Source organism: Psammomys obesus, unplaced genomic scaffold (assembly GCF_907164565.1).
Source record: "Psammomys obesus unplaced genomic scaffold, mPsaObe1.curated_primary_1811, whole genome shotgun sequence".
In the NCBI taxonomy this organism is placed as follows: Eukaryota; Metazoa; Chordata; class Mammalia; order Rodentia; family Muridae; genus Psammomys; species Psammomys obesus.
This window is the reverse complement of record NW_026585797.1, coordinates 33,059,481-33,084,747: the sequence shown is the minus strand read 5'-3', so window position 1 is coordinate 33,084,747 and position 25,267 is coordinate 33,059,481. Positions and strand designations below refer to the sequence as shown.

The window sequence follows — 25,267 nt, the reverse complement described above, 5'->3', positions numbered from 1 at the left end:
TAGAAATGTTATTACCCCCAGTAAAATGGATTTAACAGATTTGCTTCATTTTATTTGTTTGTTTGTTTGAGACAGCTTGGCTTGGAAGTCTCTATGTAGACCAGGCTAGCCTCAAACTTACAGGTATAACCTATATCTTATAGGTATAACTTATAGGTATAACCTATAGCCCCCATGCTTTGCAAATTTAGAAAATATATATATATATAGGTATAACCTATATCTGCCCCCATGCTTTGCAAATTTAGAATATAGTGTCTGCCTTTTGAAATTACTTTAGAAGCTGAGTCAGGAGGATCTCCAGTTTTAGCCTAGGCTACATTTTGAGGCCCTGTCTCAAAGGGGTAGAAATCACTGCTTTTGTACAGACTTCATGGTACAAATCAAAATACAGTTTGTGTTAAAACAGAAGTTAATGCAAGAGGGAAATATGAATATTGCATATGAGCCAAACTTAAATGTTTTAATTACATTCATTTATTAGTATAGGTACATGTGTGCCACAGAACCCTGTCGAAATTAGACCTCAGCTTACAGGAGTTGGCCTTCTCTTTCCCCCATATGGGTCCTGGTCCTCGGGTTTGGTGACAAGTACTTTTACATGCAGAGCTAAGCCATCTCACCAGCTCTTTTTTTTTTTTTTTTTTAAATCATGCATGGGGGGAGTATATTATAATCTAGGACCTTCTTTGAATTCGTTTCTTTGAGAAAATTTAGGAGGTCCCTAGAATAAATTCTACGATAATTTTTTTTTCCTTAATGTATTTGGTCTCTGTTTTGTTAGTCTTTTTCCAGGATCAAAACCTGTCTGTTGGGTTGTTCATGAGCAACCTCCAACCTATTGCTTGTGTGCTGTAGGCTGCTCCACCCCAAGCTTAGCTGTCTAATCAGGTTTGCAGATCTGCCTCTGTCAAAGTTCCAGATGGATAAGAATTACACTTTTGACATGTATTATAGGGCGTGTCAGGTCTCTCAGTGAAATTTCTCTGTGCCATGTCAGTTTTCAAATGTGCCATACGTGTGTTTTGTTTCCAGGTCCGTACTGTGGGAGCTGGGCTGTTCCCAAAGATCTCTGGCTGGACTCAAATGAAGTGACTGTTCGCTTCCAGAGTGGATCTCACATTTCCGGCCGGGGCTTTCTACTGGCCTATGCCAGCAGTGACCATCCAGGTACAACAGAAAAGCCATCAGGCCTATCTGCCTGAAGGCTTCTTTTTACTCCTTGTCTCTTTCTCTGGACATAATTGTGACCTCAGATGCAACAGTAACATATGTGGACAAGCTGGCTGTGGGGGTGTAGGCCATCAATCCCCTCATTTCTGTGCAGAGACAGGCTGATTTATGTGATTTCAAGGTCAGTTTGGTGTACATTTGGGTTTCAGGCCAGCTAGGGCTATGTAGTAAAACCGTGACTTGGCGGGAGACGGAAGAGACTGAGGACAGAGGGGAACTGCTCAGTACACGGTACTGTACTGAGGCATCTTAGAGCATACGGTGAATGGATACAGCAATGCATGTGGGATGGAGTAAATCTTGTTTCCTGTGAGCCTAGAGTGACACATAATATGGGGAAATCCTCCTGACCTTGCTACCGTCTGACTTCTCAGAAACCCTTCCCCAGCCTCCTTCCTTGCTCAGGAAACAAACTTTTTAACTAGTGACCCTGTCACACATTAGCATACCAGCATGAAGCCACAATAGGGTCACAGACCGTGGGTGGGAGAGAAGGGAAGAGAACATGAGTGTTGATGAGAGGGAAACTGCCAGCTCCCTCCTTAGCCTCATCTGGGGTAGAGTCGTATCACCATGTAACCCACTCCCTCATTATCCAGGGTCACAAGGTGTCTGGCATTCCTGCTGTCAGTCCTCTTTGGCACAAATATGTCTGGAAGGGGACATGCCACTCATTTCCTTCATATCTGATTAGATGTGGCTGGCTGTCGTGGCCAGTGTTCACCATATTTTGCTCCTTAGGATTCTAGAATATTCTCTGTGATGAGTTTATTCTTAATGCATTTGGTGTCTGTTTTGTTAGTCTTTTCCCAAGATCAAAACCTGTCTGTCAGGTTGTTCATAATGAGCCACCTCCAACTCATTGCTTGTCTACAATAGGCTGCTCCACCCCAAGCTTCAGTCTAACAAAAGTCATGAAGAGAAAGAGCTATTGCCAAGACTATGGGATATTTCGAGAACTATTTTGCCGGTGTATCTAAATATGTTTTCCTGTAAAGACCTTCCTTTTTATATACTTGCTCCTGATTGTTGATCAAGACTAATTCCATGTCAGTATTCTAGGCAAACTGTTCCTCTGTCTCCTAATGTCACTGGCTGAATTAATGTGTTCTGGGAGCTGGGTATGTCACTCTGTTAGTGGAGTGTTTGCTCGTCCAGAATGCGTGGTTCTGTTTCCAGCACCACGTAAATCCAGTCATGGGGCCACACACCTGTAATCCCAGTACTCAGGAAGGAGAAGGGAGACAACGACACCATTTCAAGGTTGTCCTTGGCCACATAGTAAGTTGTATAGTTAAGCCTGGGCCAGCCTAGGCTACCTCAGACCCTGGAGAGAGAGAGAATAACAAAGCAAAGGACAAGGGAAAAGTGAAAATGTTCCTGGGAATATGTACCATGAACTGTGGAGGGATTTTTAGTGGTTTTCTTCCTACCAGTGATATTATGCACAATGATGCCTGCATATGTGTAGTGATTATAGTTAGAAGTAGATTCTGTTATTGCTCTCTAGACAGTAGCACTGAGAAATCACCATCGGTGATAGGAAAGAAAAAAGAAACTGATGAAACCCTGATGACTGTAATCTCAGATTTTATTTAGTTTTAGACAAGAAAACACAAATAACATCATAATGCTTTCAAGGTTTTCTTTTTTTTATACCAAAAGACATATTTAGAAACAGGGCCTGGTTTCTACTCACATAATAATTGTACTTCTCTTTATTTGTAATAGATTTAATAACCTGTTTGGAACGAGGCAGTCATTATTCAGAGGAAAAATACAGGTAAATATGTGTCCTAAATTATTCATTTATAACAATAAGGAGTATTTGAGATGTTCCAAAAAGGCAGAGTGTGCAAACCTTTTTCACTGTAAATAATTGAGGTTTTATAGGCCAAAAGTCTCTGTTAGACTGACTCATGCAATCTCTGTTGTTGTTGTTGAAGCAAAAAAAAGCAAAGGTAAATGATAAAAACAAATAAGTCAGCATTATAATAAAGGTTTGTTAATAAGAACAAGCCCACCCAGGCTGGAGAGATGGCTCAGCAGCTAGGAGTACACACTGCTCTTGCAGGAGGCCTCCATTAGGGTCCCAGCACCCGCCTCAGGAAGCTCAAGGACGCTCACAACTACCCACAACTCCAGCTCCAGGAGAACTAATGCTCTCTTTTGATCTCTTTGGGCACCTATACTTGCGTGCTCATGCCCATACCCATAGAAAATACACACAGATACCCATGATTTAAGATAAAATCTTTTTTTAATTAATTTATTATGTATACAATGTTCTGTCTGTATGTGTGACTGCAAGCCAGAAGAGGGCACCAGATGTCATCATAAATGGTTATGAGCCACCATGTGGTTGCTAGGAATTGAACTCAGGACCTCTGGAAGAGCAGCCAGTGCTCTTAACCTCTGAGCCATCTCTCCAGCCCCCAAGATAAAATCTTAAAAAAAAAAAAAAAAAAAAAAAAAAGCATCAGGGTGGCAATGTGGCTCAGACTGAGCGTGGTGGCACACTGACTTGTATTGTCCTAGTCATTGGTAACTGGAAGCAAAATGTTCAGTAGTGAACCTGAGCTGTATGAAACACACACACACAAAGAAGCAGGTTGTATTTGGGGCTTGGTCCATAGTTTGCCAATCCCTAAGTTCTGCTATATTATACCAAGGAGCCACAGTTGAGTATGAAGTATGCTGTTTCCCTGGCTGCTATTTGGAAATGATATATATAAATTTGTTTTTTTTTTTTTTTTTTTTTTCAAGACAGAGGTTCTCTGTGTAGCCTTGGCTGTCCTGGACTCACTTTGTGGACGAGGCTGGCCTCAAACTAACAGAGATCTGCCTTCTGCCTGCCTCTGCCTCCCTGAGTGCTGGGGTTACAGGTGTGCACCACCACGCACCCTTATATATTTTTGTTATATAATTCTTTCACGGAGGTATTCTCTTTTACCCTAAAGAAAGGCCTACAGAGAATAAGGATATGAAGTGTTAGGTCAGCTTTACTTTAACCATAGATCTGCTTAGTTTCTGATACACATTTCCTTCCAGCCATTATTGAGGTGATGTTGTCTAGAAGGAATGCCCAACCATAGGGTTGCTCTTTTGGCAAGTCTTTGTTGTGTGAGGCGGTCCCAGGCCTTGTTGAATGACTCGAGTCTCTGGATTTTACTAGTCACATGCCAGTTGTGACGACCACACTTCATGTCTTCTGTAGAAGTCAATGCCAGCAGCAATAACAGAACTGTAACTCTAGAGTGCTGTCTTAATGGCCCACGCAGCCCTCTGTACCACACACGTAGGTAGCTCTGGTGATGTTTCAGCATTCCCACAAGGTTGCTTCTGTTACATCCTGAAAAGGGAGGCCCCAAAACACTACACTACGTTACTACACTAAGTGTGCTCAGGGAGTTAGGCGTAAGAGCCTGTGTTCTTAACCATCTCAGACATTTGAACATTCTCAGTGTGAGTTTTTGACGTGCAGAATCGATCCCAGCATTAGCTAGTATTAAGTCTATGAGAGAAACATGTGAAATCAAATGTTGATAGCTAACAGCCTCTAAAGTTTTACCAACCACATGAATTCAGTATTCTGGTCATAGAGCCCTGGGCATCATAGAGAAGGAGGATGTATTCAGGCATACTCCGTAGCATTATGGTGTCAGATTGGTTCCATTGCAGGCCAGCCATTCTGTAGTGCTTAAAGTTGGCCGCTGACGCAGGCCAACACCCCTCACCACATAATTCTGGAATACAGAAAGCTTTGGAAGCTCTTTGTTACTCATTTGATTGTCAGCTTATTTGACAGCAAAATTTGACTACGTTAGCATAAGGCTATTTAGTCTTTCTGCATTTAACTTACTACGGCTATTCATGCATCTGTGTGAGCTGTTACAGCTTTTGATTAACACCTGGGCTCCACGGGGAGTCTTATATTATGTGCATCACCAGCACCATTTCCGTTTTCTGCAATCCTAAATGTTCTGACACTTGTCTGGCACTAAGCAGTTTCTTAAGGCCCTGCTGAGCTGCAGGAGGTCGTTTGTAGTTCTCAGTTCCTTGATTACTACTGCCATACAGGCCCTTAGGAAAGAACTATGAAACATTTATTTGGGTGGTGTAATTAGTTGTCATTACATCATAATTTTCTGAGCAGCAAGAGGAAAGTGAAAGGAAAGGGGGAAAAAAACAGCTGCTATTTTGGAATCTGTCTCTGGCATCAACCCTACACTAAGACTATAGGCAACTGAGGAATCCTGGTCAACCCTGAAAACATACAGACAAGTAACATCAGTGAGGTCAAGCAGGTTGGGTTCATGTCTTTAGGACTATATGAATATAAATATCTGTAACAACGGCTAATGAAAAATGAAGCCGTGGGTTTGAAAAAGACCAAGGAGGAGGGACATGTAGGAGGCTTGGAGGGAAAAAAGGGAAGAGGAAATGGTGTGGTTATATTATAATCTCATTTAAAAAAAGAGAAAGTGACAGACTGATGGATTGTCAAGTAGTGTACATAGAAATGGGCAGACAGCATTCATCTTCAAAGCTGTCAGGGGTTTTATACTTTGTGGTGTGTGTGTGTGTCTGTGTAGTGTGTGGTCTCTGTGTGTGGTGTGTAGTATATATGTATATGGTCTGTGTATATAGTATATATGTGGGGGGTGATATATGGGTGTGTGTGTGTAGCATGTTTCAAAGATGTAAGTGTTGTCCTCGATGTGCCTATGTTTCAAGAAACTAGAGATGAAAGAAAACTAAAGATGAACTAGAGATGTATGCAGTGTTCTGGATCAGGTGGATAAGGAGACTCTGAACAAGTCACCCGGCCCTGGCACTAGACCTTTCAGCCACTGTATCTTCTGTGATAGGTTTATGGAAAGCTCCTTGAAAGATGAGCCCTGTTTTATTATTTGTTTGTTGTGATTATGTATACAAACATGTAGGTCAAACGTGTCTTTGAACACATGCTCCTCTCCTCTCAGGCTTCAGATTAGTTGGGATTACAGGCTTGTATGATGAGGCCTGACTGAACCCTAGTTTTAAAATATTCCTTTTTAACTGTAAAGGTAGTTTATTATTATACAGAGTAGTAGTATCATTACAGTAGCCCTAATAACTGTGTACTTGAACTATGGCAAGTCTGAGGTGAGAGGTACCGCAGGTGTAAAACACAGCCCTGGTACTAGAAAAAAAACAAAGTTAAATTATCTCCTTGATTCCTGTTGTTTTTCATTATATGTGGAAATCAACAGAATTTAGGTAAATTATGTTAAATGTATACTATTAATTAATTTTTCCTGTTTCTTTTTACCTTTTCTTTTTTGTTTGTTTGTTTTGAGACAGGCTTTCTTTGTGTAACAGCCCTGGCAGTCTTAGAACTCATTCTATAGACCAGGCTGGCTTTGAACTCAGACAGATCTGCCTGCCTCTGGCTCCCAAGGGCTGGGACTAAAGATGTGCTCTACCATTGTCCAGCCCTCTTTTTACTTTTTCCAATTATAGCTACTAGAATATTTAAATTTACACATCTGGCTTCCATTGTATTCCTGTAGGAGAGTATTATTTAGGTAATGACCTATTGTAGCATATACACTCAGGAATGTTGCTTTTTGTTTTCTTTTTACCCATCCAAACATAAACTGTTACATATTTTAAACATTTCTTTTAATAAGAATAGGGTTGTACTATATAGGTAAATTTTCCTTTTACCTTAAAAATATTTCTTAGTCATTTTAGAATTGATGTACATTAGGGCAGCTGCTTTAAGACTTTAATACTAGTGAACATTACAGGAAACAAGTAACTCTCGTAAAACTTGTCTCCAGGTTAACATTTTAGATTAGTTTTGTGTTTTCATAAACCAACTTTTTCATTTGTCTTTAAAGAAAAAACACTGATGCCAACATCATGAAAGAAGAAAAAAACTGTCTAAATTGAAGTATCCTTTAGTGCTTTTCTTTGGTTTCAGTGTAACTCGATAACATATAAATTCTTTTCTTTTTTTTTCAGCAAATTCTGCCCAGCTGGTTGTAGAGACATAGCAGGAGACATTTCTGGGAATATGAAAGATGGCTACAGAGATGTAAGTGATTAGGAGTAAGTGTTGCTTGCTTTATCTGAACTAATTGCCAAATCAAAGGAAACAGGATGCAGAATGAGACACAGACGCAGACTTTGCTCTTTCATGAGACGGTGAAATGCAATAATTTTCAAACCAAAGTTGTCTATGCATCTGTTCTTATTTCCAGCATTTCCAGTTAAGAATAATGGAAGTGAAATGAAAAATAAAAACATTTTTAGCACCTAAGAAGTATTATTCCAATGTACGGGTCAGTGTTCTGTTTCTGTAGTGAATAACTGAGATAAATCTCCTGTAAGAATATAAATGTTCGCTTAGGTCTCACATTTTGTCAGTTTCAGCTGGGTCTGAGGTGGAACAGTGTATCACAGAGGAGTTTGTGGTAGAGCAAGCTGCTTACCCAAGCATCACTGGGAAACTGAGAGAGGGAAAGGGAAATTCCATGGATCCTTTCAGTGGCACATTCTTGGTGGCCTAATTTCTTCCCATAAGGCCAAACCTCCTAACTCTTCTACCACATTCTAATAGTGCCACAGGCTGGGCATTAGTTTTGATTAACACATGAGCCAATCTGAACACCTGTCCAGTATCCACAAAAGGCCATAGGTTTGCATATTTATACATTTATACATTCCTTCATTCATCTCTCTCTGTCCTTGAACTCAGGGTCTATACCTTTTCTTTTATATTTGTGTGTGTATGTGTGTTGTTAATACATATGTAGGTACACATGCCATGGAACACATGGAGGTCAGAGAACAACTTTGTTTTATCCAGGCATCATCAAGTAACAATTGCTTCTGACCCTAAGTCATTTTGCTAGCCCCAGTTCTGTACTTCATTTGGCTTCTACCCTGGAGCCAGTGGCTTGGCTAGCTACACCACAGAATAAAGCCATCTGTCCTGCTTTCATTTGCTACTTCTGCCCACCGCTCCATTTTTATGTTGAAGAGGACTCTCTAGATTTTATGTATATTGTTCCCACAAAAAGATAAATCCTAGATTATTTTTTTAATATGGTTGTCCTATTTCCTAATAAGTAATTCACTAGTTATTTCTACTTACAGGTTTCCATCCTGGCAGTCTGGACTCTCTGTCTCTCTGTCTCTGTCTCGCTCTCAGCTTCTATTACTGCTGGGAAACACGTTACTGATGTATCTTTGTGCATGGAGAAGCACCTCTTACCCATACACTACAGAGATTGAAAAGGCACTGCTGGCAAGGGAGAAAACATGACTTTAACGTTTTTGCAGGTTGTTTTTTTTACTTTTTGTGTTGTTTTTTTCTCTTAGCACATCCTGATTTGGAAATAGATCATAGTGTAATTTTGCTTTTTGTTTCCTCTTTCCTGTATTGCTTTTGTTTATAAATTGGACACAGGATATTCATCTAACCTATTGGACTCTATTTTTTTTTCTTTCCTGCATGTGGGACACCTAATTTTTGACCCTTTTAATGGTCTATACCTTTTAAAAATATTTACATAGAGAATACTAAATGAACTAAAAGTCAGATATTGAAGTGGAGTTTCCTCCCTCTCAGTGGGAAGGTTTTATTGTTGTCCTGGGGTGGGGTGTACTTATCTGTAGGTGCTAGCATTCAGGTTCCCTATTACCAAGTGCTGGGCAATGTTTGCTTTTGCTTTTGTTTTGTTTTTCAAGAAAGGGTTTCTCTGTCATATCCCTGGCTGTCCTAGAACTTGCTCCATAGACCAGGCTAGCCTCAAACTCAGAGATTCGCTTGCCTCTGCTTCCTGGAGGCCGGGATTAAAAGCAAGCGGCACATTCCTGGCTGCCGTTCGCTTTTGGAAGCACGTCTCTTTAGAGAAGTGCAATTAGTACCTTCCATGTATCTGTCAGATACTTAAGAGCTGTGTTACAGTGTGGCACCCACCAAGCCTACGAAAACATCTGTTGTCTGTACTTGTCATTTCTTATTTATATGTTTATTTACTTAGAGACAGGGTCTCACCATGTGAACCTGGCAGGTCTGGAGCTCTCTGTAGACCATCCTGGCCTCAAACTCAAAGTGTCTGCCTGCTTCTGTCTCCCCGTTACTGGGATCAGAGACAATTCACCACCATACTCAGCTTTTTTTCTTCAATACATTGTGTATGTACGTGTGTTTATGTCCCCGCGTGTGTGCTGTACATGCAGATGAGTGTCTGCTATGTAGAGGTGGGAGGACAATTTCAGGAACTCATTCTTGTTTTCCATGATGGAATCCAGGGATCATACTCTGGTCAGGCATGGCACAGAAGCCTTTTATCTCCTGAACCATCTTGCGGTCCCATCTCTCCCATTTTCTGTGGATTAGGAGTCTGAGCAGGGTTTGACTGAGTTCCCACTTCAGGATCTCATAAGGATACAGCTGAAGTGTTAGCTGGAGCTATAGCCCCTCTGTGGCTCCCCTAGTGACAGGTCAGCTTTAAGCTCACGATGCTGAGTGTTTGTTATAATAATGATTATTGTGCCACTATACAACATATTTTGTGTAAAGGAGGTTTATTGTGGGATAGGAGGAGGGGAGGGTGCCCTTGAAGAGAGAAAAAGAGAGACAGAGTAAGTGAAAAGGAGAGAGAGAATGAGCTGCTGGTGCAGTCCTTTTCATCTACCACACACCTGGTGGTGGCAGCAGGTGATCACTGATCAGAGATAGCTAGCCCCTCCCCAAAAAGCAGGCCAGTGGGACTGCCTGTACAGTTAACACTGGCCACATTCAGCTACTTGATGGCCACTGGGCTGAAGATCTTGCTTTCTTGCATCTTGGCTAGTCCTGCTCACATTCTTGCCATGTGTCCTCCTAACATGGGTGCATACTTCCTTGAAGTCAGCAAGGAAGAACCACTAGCATAAAAACAAACAAACAAAACAAAACAAAACAAAACAAAACAAAAAAGTATACCAGAAAACATTAGTCTCCTACGAATAAGGAATACAGTGGAGAGGGCTGCCATCCCACCCCTTTGCCACGTTCTATGAGTTATTAATGGAAGAACATCACAGCTTCCTTTCTATAAGGGGCTTACCAGGAGGCAGACCCTGGGCGTTATTTTAAAGTCTGCTCCATGGGAGCTTCCTGTTAGGAAATACATTCAGTGTAGCAAGTAATTTTTTTAGAAGGTTTTTTACAAACTAAAGCATCCTGTACATCAAGAAAACAGAATCTGGAAAACTAATTAACTGGAGGAGCCACTGAAGTAGCAAGCATTCTGCCTTGAGGGAGACGTGTCCATGGGTTTGTTTGATTGTGACAAGGTTTCATGTGGCCCAGACTGGCCTTGAACTTTATGTATTCTTGGCTGGGCTTGAGCTCCTGCTCTTTCTGTCTACATCTCCCAAGTGCTGGGATTACACAGTTTATTGAGAGTATGTGATCTTGAAGAAATAACTACAGAAAACGCATTGATTCATTCTGTGTGGCCCCATAAGGCAGCAAGCAGCAGGATCAATGGATAAGCACAGAAATGCCAATTCCAGCTGCATAAAAGGAATAATTAAATAGCATAGAATACAATAGCATGTCTGCAAAAATATGTAAATATTACAAGCATTTGTTGGTGCTAGTATGTGTGAGTGAAGGTGCCAGTGGGGTGGAGACAGAAGGGATCTTCAGAGACCATAGGTGAAGAGCTTTAGAGAGCCTTTTTGAATCCTTAAGATTCCGGGTCTTGTCTTGTCTGCACTACAGTGTAGGTTTTGGGCTTCTCCTTAAGATCTGACCACAGGACACCTTTCCTTTGGCACTTTTCTAGCATACCAATAGTGGGGTACATATGCTTTTCAATCCTCTGACCCCCACTTTGGAAGTTGAACCTTTGTTTGTCATTGTTCTGTTGCTGTGAAGAGATACTTAGGACCAAGGCAACTCTTAGAAAAGAAAGCATTTAGCTGAGAGCTTGCTTACAGCTTCAGACATTTAGTTCGTTATCCTCATGGTGGGAAGCATGGTGCTGGAGCAGAAGCAGGGAGAGGGAAAAGGAGCTCTGGGGAAGATGAGAGCACACGGCTCCTTTTATTTAGAATTGTCTTTTTAGCTCCAGTGCCTACTCTGTCTGTTGCCTTCCCGCCCACATCTGTTCTGGGAACCTTTGGACCACCAGCTCACCCTACAGTTCTTGTCATTCTTTAACTTCCCATCAGAGCCAATGCCATCCCCCACCCCCTCCAAACCTGTCTTAATCATAACTAGTCAGTTGTTCTTGCTTTGCTGAATTTGTCTAAGCACCTATAGCTGGCTGAAGCTCCCATGAGCAAGTGGCCCAGCAGTCACAAGCTTTTGGGCTCACTGAAAGGATTCCAAAAATGAGATAAATGAATGCTGGGATTTTTTTTTCCCATAATTTCACGTGGAACTTTCTGATGCATAGAGCGGCTGTCAGCCATCTTGGTTTTGATGCCATATGAATCAGGGAATTAATATGAAGCTTCGGTACAGTAGGCTCACTTCTTGAATAGTGCATAGGTTTCCTTCCACCTTGTTTGAGACTATGCTTATAAACCAACTCTGAGAGACTAGGTCCGTTATATTTTTGTGCTTAACAACCCACCTTGAAGTCAGTGGCTTGAAATAGCCAACATTTTATTTGCTCATGAGCATAGTGAGCAGTTTTGACAGATGTGTAGAGGAATGTTATTCCAGCAACATGGCTACTCTGGCAAGAGATCATATCCAAAAATATGATTTGGCTGAATGCGGATATACTCTGGAATACAGATACTCCCTTAGCACACACCTTTAATCCCAAACAATGAAGGGAAGGTTAGTCTGTAGAAGAAAGCACCCATGTTTGCAAGTAACCTCTAACTGAGAGACAGACAAAGTGATATATCAGAGAAAAAGTGGACAGGATGAGTCAGAGATAGGAGACGCCCAACTTTCACGAGAACAGGACAGAAAAGAGAGGCTACTTAAGAGTAGCGAGGGAGAGAGAAGAGAGGGTTTTTTTGTTTGTTTGTTTTTTTAAACCAAGAGTTTTTTAGTGAGGTTTTTTGTTGTTGTTGTTGTTGTTTTACAGAGACAGGTTGCAGAGAGAACAAGCTAGACACAGGTGAAGACAGAATAAGCAAGAGAACGAGAAGGAGCCAGAAGATTAAAACTTATTGTCAGAATTAGTTTGAGTCCAGGCAGAGCAATTCAAGAAGCCAAGAGAACCCAGTATGAGTCAGTCAGATTGGAGAGGAGTTTGGGCCAGAAGTAGCTGAGTTGACCCATCCAGAGAGAGTTCAGACAGAGCTAGAAAGGCTTAGGAATGGTTCTCATCTCATCCCCTCATCTGAGGAAATAAAACATTTACACAGATGGGTTCTTTCAGCTCCCCTAGTCTGAATTGCTCTTAAGACCCTGAAGAGTCCTTGTAACTTCACTAGCACATGTGGTGGTTGGCAGGACCTTGCTAATTGCAGCAGAACAAGGCAAACTCCTTGACTCGGCTCAGATTTTGTGGCCATGGAGAGGCATTATTCATAGGCTGTGTACTAAGCAACCAAAAATGGAAAACTCAGCTGGTGTACCTCTAATCCCAGCACTCCAGAGGCAGGTGCAGAGGCAGGCAGATCTGTGAGTTTGAGGCCAGCCTGGTCTACATACTGAATTTCAGGATAGCCAGGGCTAGTGAAACCCTGTCTTGAAAAAACAAAACAAAACCCGCAAACAGTAGAAAAGTCCAGCTTTGTCTTAAACTTGTAGTTCCGTGAATGCTGAATGACCACGTCACTCTATTTCAGACCTCTTTGTTGTGCAAAGCTGCCATCCACGCCGGGATCATCACAGATGAGCTAGGTGGCCACATCAACCTGCTCCAGAGCAAAGGGATAAGTCACTATGAAGGAATCCTGGCCAATGGTGTGCTATCTCGGCAGTAAGTACTTCATTTGTTCTGAGAGGCCATAATTAATTAATAATTATAATAATTATTAATCAGCCCACAGTTTTGAAAGGACAGCAGGGATGTCAAGCGGTAGTCAGCTGTGAAAATATATGTAACAGGGCTATTAGGATAACTCAGCAATTAAGACCACTTGTTGCTCTACCAGAGGACCCAAATTCAAATCCCAGCATCTACATTGGTAGCTCACAACCATCTGTGATGCCAGTTCTAGGGCATCTTCTTCAGGCACTGGGAATGCAAGTGGTACATGTACACTGATATACTTAAAAAATAAAATAAGTAAATCTTCAAAAATGTACAAGAGGTTCAACAGCATTTATGGTCTGTATGTGGAAAATAAATGTAGCAATGAAAGAGCTTCCTGGTTATGCTGCCGTGTAAGTCAAAATATCAGACATCTGAGCCTGGGTGTGGAAGAGTGCTCTCACTCCCAGCTGCATCTGTGGGAGAGAAGTAATGCTTATTCCTTGTGGGTTGTTATACTTTCAGTAAATTGCTGAGATGATCTCCAATTTTATCTTATACTGAAGAGGACAGGGAACTGAGATATTTATAGAACCACTGAGTGCTCCCCACCCTCAAAGATTCCTAGAGACCATTTCTTGAGGAGTAAAAAAAAAAAAAAAAGGGAGGGGGCACAGCGAGTGAGAGAGAGAGTCCGAGCAATGGCTTTTATTATGTGTTGGCAACTTCGTGTGATAATGTCTCAGATTGCTTCATGGGGCGGGGGTATGTAAACTGATTTAAACATTTCAAAGTAAGCTTTGTACACATTCTGATATCCTTAGCGTTTAGGAGACATGCAGAGCTGCTAATATCCTACTAATGTAAGCTGCTCCGAAGTGCAGGCGCCCACACACCTGAGGGGCAGTGATGAGAGGTGGAGGAGGCTCCCTGCTGATGGAGAGTCAATGAGGAAGATGTGCTCCTGGAAAGGCTCCAGATTTCCACCTACCCACCTTTCACTCTTCCTTCCCCCACTCCCCTGTCCTCTGCCTGTTCCTGTAAATGTTTCCTTGTATGACGATTGTGTTTTGGACAAGTTTCCACAGAGTTTTAGTCCCAAGGAAAAGGCTCAGGATAGAAGCTCCACACACTTTGTGATCTATGTATAGGAATGAAACAGGAAATGAATGTGGAAGATATGAGGGTATCTTCCACACTCGGCTCTCTGCATGCCAATCTCTAACCTTACTATTTTACCCTGGTTCCCCCTCACCACCACCCTTTTTTTTTGAGACAGGGTTTTCTCTGTGTAGTCTTGACTGTCCTGGACTGGCTTTGTAAACCAGGCTGGCCTCGAACTGACAGCTATCCGCCTGCCTCTACCTCCCAGAGTACTGGAATTACAGGTGTGTGCCACCACATCTGGCTCCCTGGTCCCCTTTTTAATTATTGTTTTCTGCTGACCCTGAACACTTGACCCTTCCTACCCTACTGCTATAGCTCTGGGATTAGAGGTGTACACCCATTTTATTCAATGCTGAAGATCAAGCCCAGAGCTCCGTCATGCTAGGCAAGTACTTGACCTCCCAGCCACTCCCCAGCACCCCAGACCTCTCTTGCTCACAGAAAGCCCAAGACTATATTTCACTCTTTTATCCTTGTGCTGGATAGTTTTATGTCCGCTTGACACAAGCTAGTCATCCGAGAGGAGGAAAGCTCAGTTAAGAAAATGCCTCCATATGATGGCACTGTAGGCAAGCATTTGGGGCATTTTCTGAACTAGTGATTCAAATGGGAGGGCCTAGCCCAATGTGGGTGGGGCCATTCCTGGTCAGGTGGCCCTGCTGTCTGAGCAAGCCATGGAGAGCAAGTACCCCTCCATGGCCTCTGCATCAGCTCCTGCCTTGCCTTCAGTGATGAACAGCTATTTGGCATAGGCCAAATAAACCCTTTCCTCTCCAACTTGCTTTTGATCATGGTGTTTCATCACAGTCTTGACTAAGACAACCCTCATAAGTGTGGGCTATCTTGCTTGGTAGGAATTCCATTATAAGCATGTATGATGTCCCAGCACGTGAGAGTCTGAAGCAAGAGGACTGTAAATTCCAGTCCAGCCTGGTCTGTAGATACCAGACGCTGTGTCAGAAAACCTGGGGGAAGGGGAAGATCACGTTATCAATAGAAGATAAGTTCCCAAGTTAGCACAGGTTTGATGAGTCTGATGTCATCTTGAAAAGGTCCATAAATATAGTTTAGCAAAGGTGTGGGTCAACAGTGGTGTTGCTTTTATAGGAAAACGCACTCTAATTTTTTGAAAAACAAACAAACAACAACAACAAAAAACCCACTCAAGAAGTTACAAGTAAAAACTGACGCAAAATTTTTTTTCCAGATTGGGCTCTTGGTGGCCCAGGCTCCTGGGATCAGGATTTAGAAGGAGCAGCTGGGGTTAGGAGAGAAGTTGTTCATGTGAGCTTCACGAAAGAGGCCACTCATGGATATGGTGAAAGGAAAGAGCAAAGCTTAGCGGGACAGAGTCAAAGGCTGAGGGAAAAAAAAATGCCAGAGAAGAGTAGAGATGGCTGCTCTCCTGTCAAGTTCATAGCCAAACAGGCTGGCTGGCAGGTGGCTGAGGAGAAAGAACAAAACAGTTTTCCTTTTTGGGGTGGATATGGTTACTGGTAGAAGCATTCTGGTCTAAGACAGACAGTGCAAGTCCTGCTGGCTGCAATCCACAAAAGCTGGTCCACTGAAGAGAAGGTATGCTGCACACAGTGATGGAGGCTTATTTTCACTGCTCCCACCTGCCATGAGGTCCCATTTGCCTTCATTTTCCAGGTCGGATTTTAACAACGAAAAGAGATCACTGAGCATTCTTTTCTCACAGATATATTTTTTTTGTTGATTGTTTTGTTTCAAGAAAGGGTCTCAGCCCAGGGTAGCCTGCAGCTTTACTGTTAGCCAGGCTGGTCTTGAACTCCTATTTCCTCTTCCCAAGCTTTAGGGTCACAGGTATGCCGTCACCATGCACAGCAGTAGGAACTGATGTCATCACTGGAATAAACGAAATTATACCATATACACACTTTTTCTTTTCTTCCTGTTTGTTGTTGTTGTTGTTGTTGTTGTTGTTGTTTTGCCTGCCTGGCTGACTGGCTAGCTGGCTGGCTTGGAGACTTGCAGCTTGTAATGTAGACCAAGTTGGTCTCACACTTGGAGAGGTCTGCCTGCCTTTGCCTCCCGGGTGATGAGATTAAAGGGTGGTCCACCACACCCAGCTAACACATATGTGTATACCGAGAGTGCATATACTGGATTTTGTCTTGCTTTTACCTGTGTCTAAGTGTTTTGCTTGCATCCCTGTATGTGTACTGTGTGCATGCCTCATGCCCGAAGAGATCAGAAGTCAGCCGGTCACCTAGACCTGGCGTTACAGAAGGTTGTGAGCCACCATGTAGTTGCTGGGAATCAATCCTAGCACCTCTTGGAAGAGCAAAAATGCTCTTAACCTCTGAGCCATCTTTTCATCTCTCCAGTCCATACATGTATGTGTACACATATATTACCTCAAACTTTGGAACATTAAATTTATATCCCATTTATGGTAAAACTAATTGTTTATACATCCTACTGTAAACCGTTATATGACAACTTGATCTCGATCTTTGGGGATTTTTTTTCCTCCTCCCGATACAGGGTTTCTCTGTGTAGCCTTGACTGTCCTGGACTTTGCTTTGTAGATCAGGCTGGCCTGGAACTCACAGAGATCTGCCTGCCTCTGCCTCCCTGACTGCTGGGATTACAGGCATGTGCCATTGCACTTGGCCTTTTGAGGATTTTCTACATGTCTTTTCAGTGTTTTTGTTGTTGTTTGTGTGTTTGTTTGTTTGTTTGTTTGTTTTGTTGTTGTTTTCTATTGAAGCTAGATGTATTTGAGGAGGATATAAGGCTCTCAATTAGATTTGGTTTCAAATACTTTGCCTTTTGTTGTATACATTTAAATGCTTCATTTAAAAGAAAGCTGTAACTTGTACTGCTTGGATTTTGCTTTACTTTTGAAGAAAACTAAAATGGTTGAGTTAAGTGTAGGTTTCATTCTCTCAATTACCCAGGTAGCAATTAGACTTAATGAATAAATATCATTTTCACAAAACCTGAAGTTAAATTTGCATGCCAAATATTTATGTAAATGTAAATGATTAGCAGCTTGTTAGAGGTTGGTGCTATAGAGCATGTCGTTATTTGAACTTATTTTCTTGGTTTTGTTTTGGTGGGAGTAGGAAGTCCAGAATTATACCAAGCATTGTACTTCTTCCTGGTTCTTGTGATTGTCCCTGGTCATTGCTCAGCCGGGAGTCAACTGTATGGTGTGGTAAGCCAGCCAGTCTCCTCTGCTTGTTTAGATCCCAGGTCTGCAGGGAGCAGCTGTTTGTATCTGTGGTGCTTTACCCTTGGGGAACTGCTGCACTTTCGGTCATTGAACTTCTGTTCCCACACATGATTGCTTGGTGTTCAGGAAGAAAACACTGAAGGAAGCACTGCAGCTGAGGAAGAAGGGTCCCTAAAGTAAACATCCAGACTGCCGAGACTCATCCCGGGGTCAGGACACTTCCTCTACTTGAGATCAGAATGGAATCAGGAAGAGGGACTGACCTCATCCTGAGGAGGAGGCTCTGACCATCAGAAGGGAAAGCCTTTCCTTTGTGTTTACCTCAGACTGTTCCAGACTGTCTCTGGAGCCCTGGGGGAGGCCTCTTATTCCTGTAATTTGATGGAATTTATTCAACCCACTGTGGGTGCCTGAGAGCCCTGCCCTCTCCTGGGTGGCAGTTTTTAAGGGGAGGGCTTGTCTACCCTTAATGTGACCTTGTCCTATTTAGTTAGTTTGATACAGTGAAATGGACATCAGAAGCCAGCTGATAATGGAGGAAGGCCCGGCAGAGAGCTGTTAGCAGAACCTTCCCTGGTGTCCTTACTTTTTTAATTAAAATGTTTTTTTTTATTACTTCTAAAAATGTGTGTGTGTGTGTGTGTGTGTGTGTGTATGTATGTGTATGCCACATCATTCATGTAGGGATCAGAAGAGCTTGCTGCAGTGGGTTTCATAGACCACTGTGCAGTCCCATTATCAACTGAGCATCTCGCGACACCCATATCTTCATGTTCAGAATTATCCTTTCCTTCTTTGACAACAAAGAAAAAAAAGTAAATATTTTGGTGTCTTATGGCAGTGAGAGCAAGCAATCATAGGTGTTTGTGGTTGATGTGATCTTTGGGGGTCATGTTTCCAATGTAGTGCTGTGTTGGGACATTCAGAAAAATAAAATTAAATATCAGACAAGAGAGGCTCTTAGTAAATTCTCTCTCTCTCTCTCTCTCTCTCTCTCTCTCTGTCTTAAAAACATGGTGTCTCTGTGTAGCCTTGGCTGTCCTGGACTTTGCTTTGTAGACCAGGCTGGCTTCAAACTCACAGAAATATGCCTGCCTCTGCCTCCCTGAGTGCTGGCACTAAAGATGTGTGGCATCACAACCCACTCTGCGGTGGTTATTTTGTTGTTATAGTTCGGTTTTGTTTGTTTGTTTGTTTGTTTGTTTTCTGTTTTTTTGAGGCAGGGTTTTTTCTGTGTAACCTTGCCTGTTCTGAACTTTGTAGACCAGGCTGGCCTCGAACTCACAGAGATCCGCCTGCCTCTGCCTCCCGAGTGCTGGGATTAAAGGTATGCCCACCACACCTGCTGCTTCACTTATTGCATCCTGGTTTCTGTCTTTAGTTCTTGCCTTGACTTCCTTTGGTGATAGAGTATGCTCTAAGAGTTAGAAAATGACCTAAGCCTTCCTCCTGCAGATGCTTTGGACCATGACGTTTGTCACAGTTATAGAAAGTACACTAGGATAGATGGCTTTAGGTTGGAGGAGCCATGGGGAGTTTGGAGTGAGGATGGTGGAGAGTAACTATAGTCAAAGTAACCTCATGCACATGTGTTAGAATGTTATAGCTAAATGTGTTTTGTACAATGAATGCATCCTATTAGAAAAGGTCATGTCTCAGAGTCTGGCCTTTGTCACCTGTCTTTTGAATTTAAGATGGTATTTTAGTTAGCTGATCTGTAAAACGCTGATGAAAATGATAACAGAAAGCCAGCAGCAGGATGAGATTCCTTGCCTCAAGGGTGGTGGTGGCTCTGTGAACCCTCCAGGGCAGTGCCAAGCTGGGCTCCGGCGTCTAACAAAGCAACTCACTCACGTGCCTCCCGTTGGTCTTTTTTATTTCAGTGGTTCTCTGTCAGAAAAGCGCTTTCTGTTTACCTCCACAGGTAAGGATCATGACTTTCATAAGGAGTTGATTGCTATCTCTGTGAGTTTGAGGCCGGCCTGGTCTACAAAGGGAGTCCTGGACAGCCAAGGCTACACAGAAAAACCCTGTCTGTGGGGGTGGGAGAGGTGGGGGAAAAAGCTGATTGTTTAAAAGTCTTCAGTGGGAATTTAGTCCTGCAAAGCCCAAGACTATGTAATTATGTAGTTCAAGGCTTTTCTGGTGTATTATTTTTGTTTTATTTTCTTTATTTCCTGGGGTGGTGCTAGGTCTGATCTTTGCTAGGCAAATGACCTACCTTGAGGTAGAGCCAAAAGGGTCAGGAGTTCAAGATCATCCTCAGGTTTATAGTCAGCATGGGCTACATGAGACCCTCTCTCAAAAAATGAAGAATAGTAATATATATACACATGTATCACAATAATAAGCAGTAACATACTATACATTTTCCCTTTAACATTGAATTCTGAGTGTTTTCTAAATTACTATATGTGAATGTGCCATTAATTAACCATTCCCTCCCACAACATTTAAATTGTCAGATTTCCCTGAAATTTCACTCTTATGAATGACATGGCTAAAATCGACCAATATTTTACATCCTAATTTTCTTTACTTCTTGTTCATGAGCTACTCATTTCTACTTTGAAGGCTGTTAGTATTTTGCAACAGGATCTCACCATGTAACCTTAGGTGGCCTGGAATTGGATATGTAAATCAGGCTGGCCTGGAACTCTCAAAGATCCACCTGCCTTTGCCATTCCCAAGCTAGGACCAAAGGTAGGACCAAAGGCTTGCGTCACCATGCCCTGCTGACATTTTTATTTGTAATTGTTCTTGTTTTCTTCCCGAGGATCACAAAGAAAGGTGCAGAGTGATATCCTCTGTTTGTTTACAGTTCCTTCAGCCAAGGGCCTGTTCTGGGACAGGGACTCCTCTTCATTTGAGGCAGAAAGAGTACTAGAGAAACATGGCATTTTCAGTAGCAGAGTAAAATGCTGCTATACCATCAGGCTGTAGTTCCTCTTAGAGAAAGTACCTCGGCTCTGACAATGAGGACCCCATGGCTCTCTAGGCTGGTAACAGCTGTAGACACTGAGGATAAAGAGCCTCGCCAGGACTGCCATATGCGGCCTCCTCCTTTGACCTGTAATTCTGATTTGGGGGAGTAACCTGAACCCAGCAAGAATCTCAGACTAAAAGCTAATCCTGAGGAGCACTGAAAGCTGCCCTTTCCTGGTGGAAAAACAATTTTATTTTTCCAGACTTGGCTCAGCATTTACTTCACCCCTTATTTATTTTATTTTAGAGTCTTTGAGACAGGGTCTCACTGTGTGTCTCCTTGGCTGGCCTGAAATTCACAGAGATCCTCTTGCCTCTGCCTCCCTAGTCATGAGGTTAAAGTTGAACACCACTGCTCCCAGCTCTGAGCAGTTTTAGGTCATGTGTCTTGTTTGTGGGTCATCTGTGATCTAATGGTGGCTTTATCCTCTAGGACTGGATATTACAACCGTGGCTATTCCATCTGTGATCTTCATTACCCTCCTTCTGGCTGGAATAGGGACCTTTGCAGTCTGTAGAAAGTATGTGAATTTACACTTTTTCATTTTTTTTCTCTAATCATATACATAACAGTTTATTAGTTAACTTTTTGCATCACTCTGACAAAAGTAATTTATGCTTTCTTTAGAGATGAAATGCAAGTTTATATTTTTAAAACAAGTTGGGTCCAGATGTTGGCATAGATGTTATCCAGCACTACACTCTATGCAGTTCTCATCACACAGAGACCTTTGATAAAGGCTTTCCACATGAGCACTGCTGGAGCAACATCTGGGAGCTGACATACTCCTTTTGAAGTAGACCCAGGACCTGGGTTCTGTTCCCACCCCCATCACGTCACCCAGAACTGTCTGCTATGCCTCATTTCTCACGCATAGAACAAAGGCATTCACCATGGGTACCGAATCTTTTCCATAACCCTACACATTTATATTATTATAACAAGAGTTAAACGAAGGTAGAAAATATTAAGTTCTTTTTACATTTTAAATAGCTTTAGAACTTATAAATACCCACATTAGTATAAACAGAATGCTGAACATCTTCAACATAACTGATAATGTTAATTGTTTTTAAAGCACCTATAATTTGTACTTTATAGAAAACAGAATATAAAAGTGATCACCACAAATTACTTAAGGATTTTATTGGATTCCCAAGCCACTGAGAAAATCAAATAATAATACACTGCTTACTAATACATAAAATAAAACTCCTGTATATTCTTTTAGTGAAAATATTGTGACCTTAATTATAAGATATATTTATATATAATCCTACATATACACATGCGTTTGTAAGCATGTGAGAGATTCTAGTTCATTAAGTCTTCAGAACAGCCTATGAAGTAAGGAGTTCTGATCTCTATATTAGATGAGGAGAAAAGGCAGACAAATTGGATTATGAATATTTAGTTGGATTTTTTGTCTTGATAGGAGGAAGAAAAAAGGAAATCCATATGTATCGGCTGAGGCTCAGAAAACAGGTTGGTTAAAAGCTTCATCTACAGTTTATTCTATCTTTCGGGAAAAGGGCAAGATTTGTTACTGCAGCACATTTGTAGCTACCAGGTCCTGGTTTCTTATCCAGTCAGCCCCTTTATCTGTGGATTATGGGTGATATGTTCCAAGATACCAAGGGCTGGATCAAAAACGTGGATAGAACTAAATCTTTTATGTAAAGTCCTCACATGCATAGATCTGATAATGTGTAATTTATATATTAGGCACGGTGAGAACTTGACAAACAGCTAAATAATAATGAACTAGAACAGTTATAATGAACAGAAATGAATGGCCAATATTTTGCTTTGGGCACGCCATAAAGTGACTAAAGGGGAGTGTTTTAGTGTCTTTTCCTGTTGCTATGATTAAAAAAAAAAATCTGAAAAAAGCAACTTAAGGAAAGAGGGATTGTTCATACTCCTGGTTCAAGGTATAATCTATATTCTACTTCAGAGTTTTTATGCCATCATATCTGTATTTAGCATGAGTCCCATTTAAATGTGTTTTTTTTTTCTTTTCATTTGTGTGTGTGTACTGAAAATTAGATTGCTACACTGTCTGTCATCAAGGAGAAGTGACAGCTGCGCTGTCAGTGAAGTGATTGTGTGCTTGGCTGGGGTTCTGTCCTTAGATTCAAAAGACGTAAATACATTCAGGGCTAATGAGATGGCCTGAGTTTGATCTCCCGAACCCACATCGAGGTAGAAAAAGAGACCTGACTTCAGAAAGCTGTCCTCTAAACATACCATGGCACGGGCACACACAGTCATTCGCGTTACATGCAGTTTACCGTCATCACCTCCACAACAAAAAATACACACACAGAGTATTTTCAGGTGTCTTTCATGCACAACCAAGGGTTAAACAAGAATTCGCTGTACTATTGGGCTACATCCTTAGCCCCCTTTTCCCTCACTCTTTATTTTTAGATGGGTCTCATTAAGTTTCCTAAGCCAGTCTTAAACTCACTTTATAGCTCAGACAGGCCTTAATCTTTTGTTTCCCCTTTCTGTTTGAGCCTCCTGAAGAGCTTAGCGTATAGGACAGCACAGATAGACCTGACATCTCCCAGTGTCTCTCAGAGCACAGCTAACTCATTGCTGGGTCTCCTTTCTGTTTCTTCCTTTGGTAGTTCTCTGTGTTCTTGAGACAGAGCCTCCACATGTAGCTCACGATTACTTTGAACTCACTATACAGCCCAGGGTGGACTCAGGTTCCTGGCAATCCTCCTGCCTTGGCATCCTTAGTGCTGGGGTTAAAGGTGAATACCGCTGACCTGTGTCTTCGAAATTCTCCGAAACAAACACATGATCCTTGCCTGGTTCTTTCTTCAATTTCTCAGAAAATACAGGGGAGGCCTGAAGATGCATGCTCAGGAGAGGTCGAGTCTGAACAACAGCTGTATTGTGTCCTCTGGGGTCTGAGTTTATGTGGATTGTAAAAGGAACTTTTATTCTCCTGTAACTTTTGTTGTCTCAGAGGCTTACTTGCCTCCTCCTGCTAACCTGGGCCTCGTCCTGGAAGTTTCCAGCCTCCATACAATCTAAGCCAGACCTTGAATGTTTTCTACCTCTGAGACTTATTGTGAATAAACTCACACTTCTTCTTTCTGAGCTTTAGGGTGGCTTATTCAACTCAGCTGTTCTGGCTCAAACTCCTCTTCCAACTATTCAATCTGGCTTCTCTCTCAGCCCCTGAAATTTCTCTGCTTAGCCTCATACTAATTCCTGCAATCTGTTCTAATCTTCTGGCTCCTTCTCATACTCTGGCTCATTCAGTCTTCACCTGAGTTCTCTCTGTAACCTGTCTATTATTGTCCCTGTAAAAGTGCCCCCTCGCTGTCTACATTGCCCCTAAAGTAGCTTCTCTTTCCTCTCTCTTCTCATGATAGTTGGACATATCCTATTCTGTCAAAGTCTTTCTCTGACCTGTTACTGTTTCTGCCACTCAAGTAGACATAACTTTCAAACATGTCTGCTTCCTTCTAGAAACTAACTTTACATTACCATCACTGCTTAGGATTAAAGGTGTGTGCTAACATGCCTGGATCTAAGCTTTTCTTTACCTGAAACTTGTTCTATACCAGGCTGTCCTTGAATTCAGATTTGCTTGCTTCTCTCTCCTGGATTAAAGGTGTGTCTGTATTCCAGCAGGATCACACAGACCTAGAACATCTTTGGATGTGATCCCTTATCAAAGCAGCCATGTTGAGAATTAAAATTCCTCTAGAGCGGATGGTGACAAAACTGCACAGATGGTTCCAGTGCGTGGAGATCACACTTTTTTAATGTGTGTGGGTGCTTTTTCTGTCCACATGTATGTCTGCGTACTATGTCCATGTCTGGTGTCCACAGGGTCAAGAAGAGGGTGTTGAATTCCCTGGGACTAGAGTTACAGATGGTTTTGAGCTGCCATGCGGGTGCTGGGAATCGAAACAGAGTCCTGGAAGAACAGCCTGTGCTCTTAACCACTGAGCTCTCCAGTCCACAAAAACATTTATAGTATCAATGGGAGCCAGGCATGGTGGTGTATACCTTTAATCCTAGCACTCGGGAAGCAGAAGCAGGCAGATCTCTGAGACTTCAAGGCCAGCCTGGTCTACATAATGAGTTTTAGGACAGGCAAGGCCATGCAAAGGGACCCTAAGATAGACAGATAGATAGATAGATAGATAGATAGAGCTATCAGTAGGTAATGTATCTATTGAAAGGCCTGCCTCATCATGCTATACTCAGCATACAACTGAAGAGCCGTGGCTGTGGGTTTGTGAACATCCTGTACAATACTGATTTCTGACACCTCGAGGAACACATGAGGTGTGTGAGTTACATGCCTGATTCATTGTCTCATATTCTCTGTATATCAGGCTGTTGGAAGCAGATTAAATATCCATTTGCCAGGCATCAGTCGGCTGAATTTACCATCAGCTATGACAATGAAAAGGAGGTGACACAAAAGTTGGATCTCATCACTAGTGACATGGCAGGTGAGTGTCATGCCCTAAGGACAGTGCACTTAGGTTCTGCTTGTGGGAAACATGAAGCAGGACAGCAGCGAGGCTATGATCCTTTCCTGAAGCAGAAATGTACCTTTCTTCCACTGTTCCCTGTGAAGAGTTTCAAGCTGACACAAATAGTCCCTTCAGCTGAACCAAGTATACCTACGTGCAGGGCACATAATGACATAAACAGTAAGGGGACCCCAGCACTGCTAGTCTCTGGAAGCTCAAATGTCTG

General features: G+C 42.2%; 1 protein-coding gene across 1 annotated transcript in view; it reads left to right on the top strand.

Annotated features, from left to right (window-relative positions):
• The window catches only part of Dcbld1 (discoidin, CUB and LCCL domain containing 1), a 70,366-nt gene that overhangs the window by 42,613 nt on the left and 2,486 nt on the right, over positions 1 to 25,267 (top strand). Inside the window, exons 3-10 of the mRNA XM_055599390.1 lie at positions 1,036 to 1,170; positions 2,965 to 3,016; positions 7,246 to 7,318; positions 13,042 to 13,175; positions 19,425 to 19,465; positions 20,960 to 21,047; positions 21,963 to 22,012; positions 24,898 to 25,017. Coding sequence (XP_055455365.1) covers positions 1,036 to 1,170; positions 2,965 to 3,016; positions 7,246 to 7,318; positions 13,042 to 13,175; positions 19,425 to 19,465; positions 20,960 to 21,047; positions 21,963 to 22,012; positions 24,898 to 25,017 — 693 coding nt within the window. The remainder of the gene's footprint in view (positions 1 to 1,035; positions 1,171 to 2,964; positions 3,017 to 7,245; positions 7,319 to 13,041; positions 13,176 to 19,424; positions 19,466 to 20,959; positions 21,048 to 21,962; positions 22,013 to 24,897; positions 25,018 to 25,267) is intronic.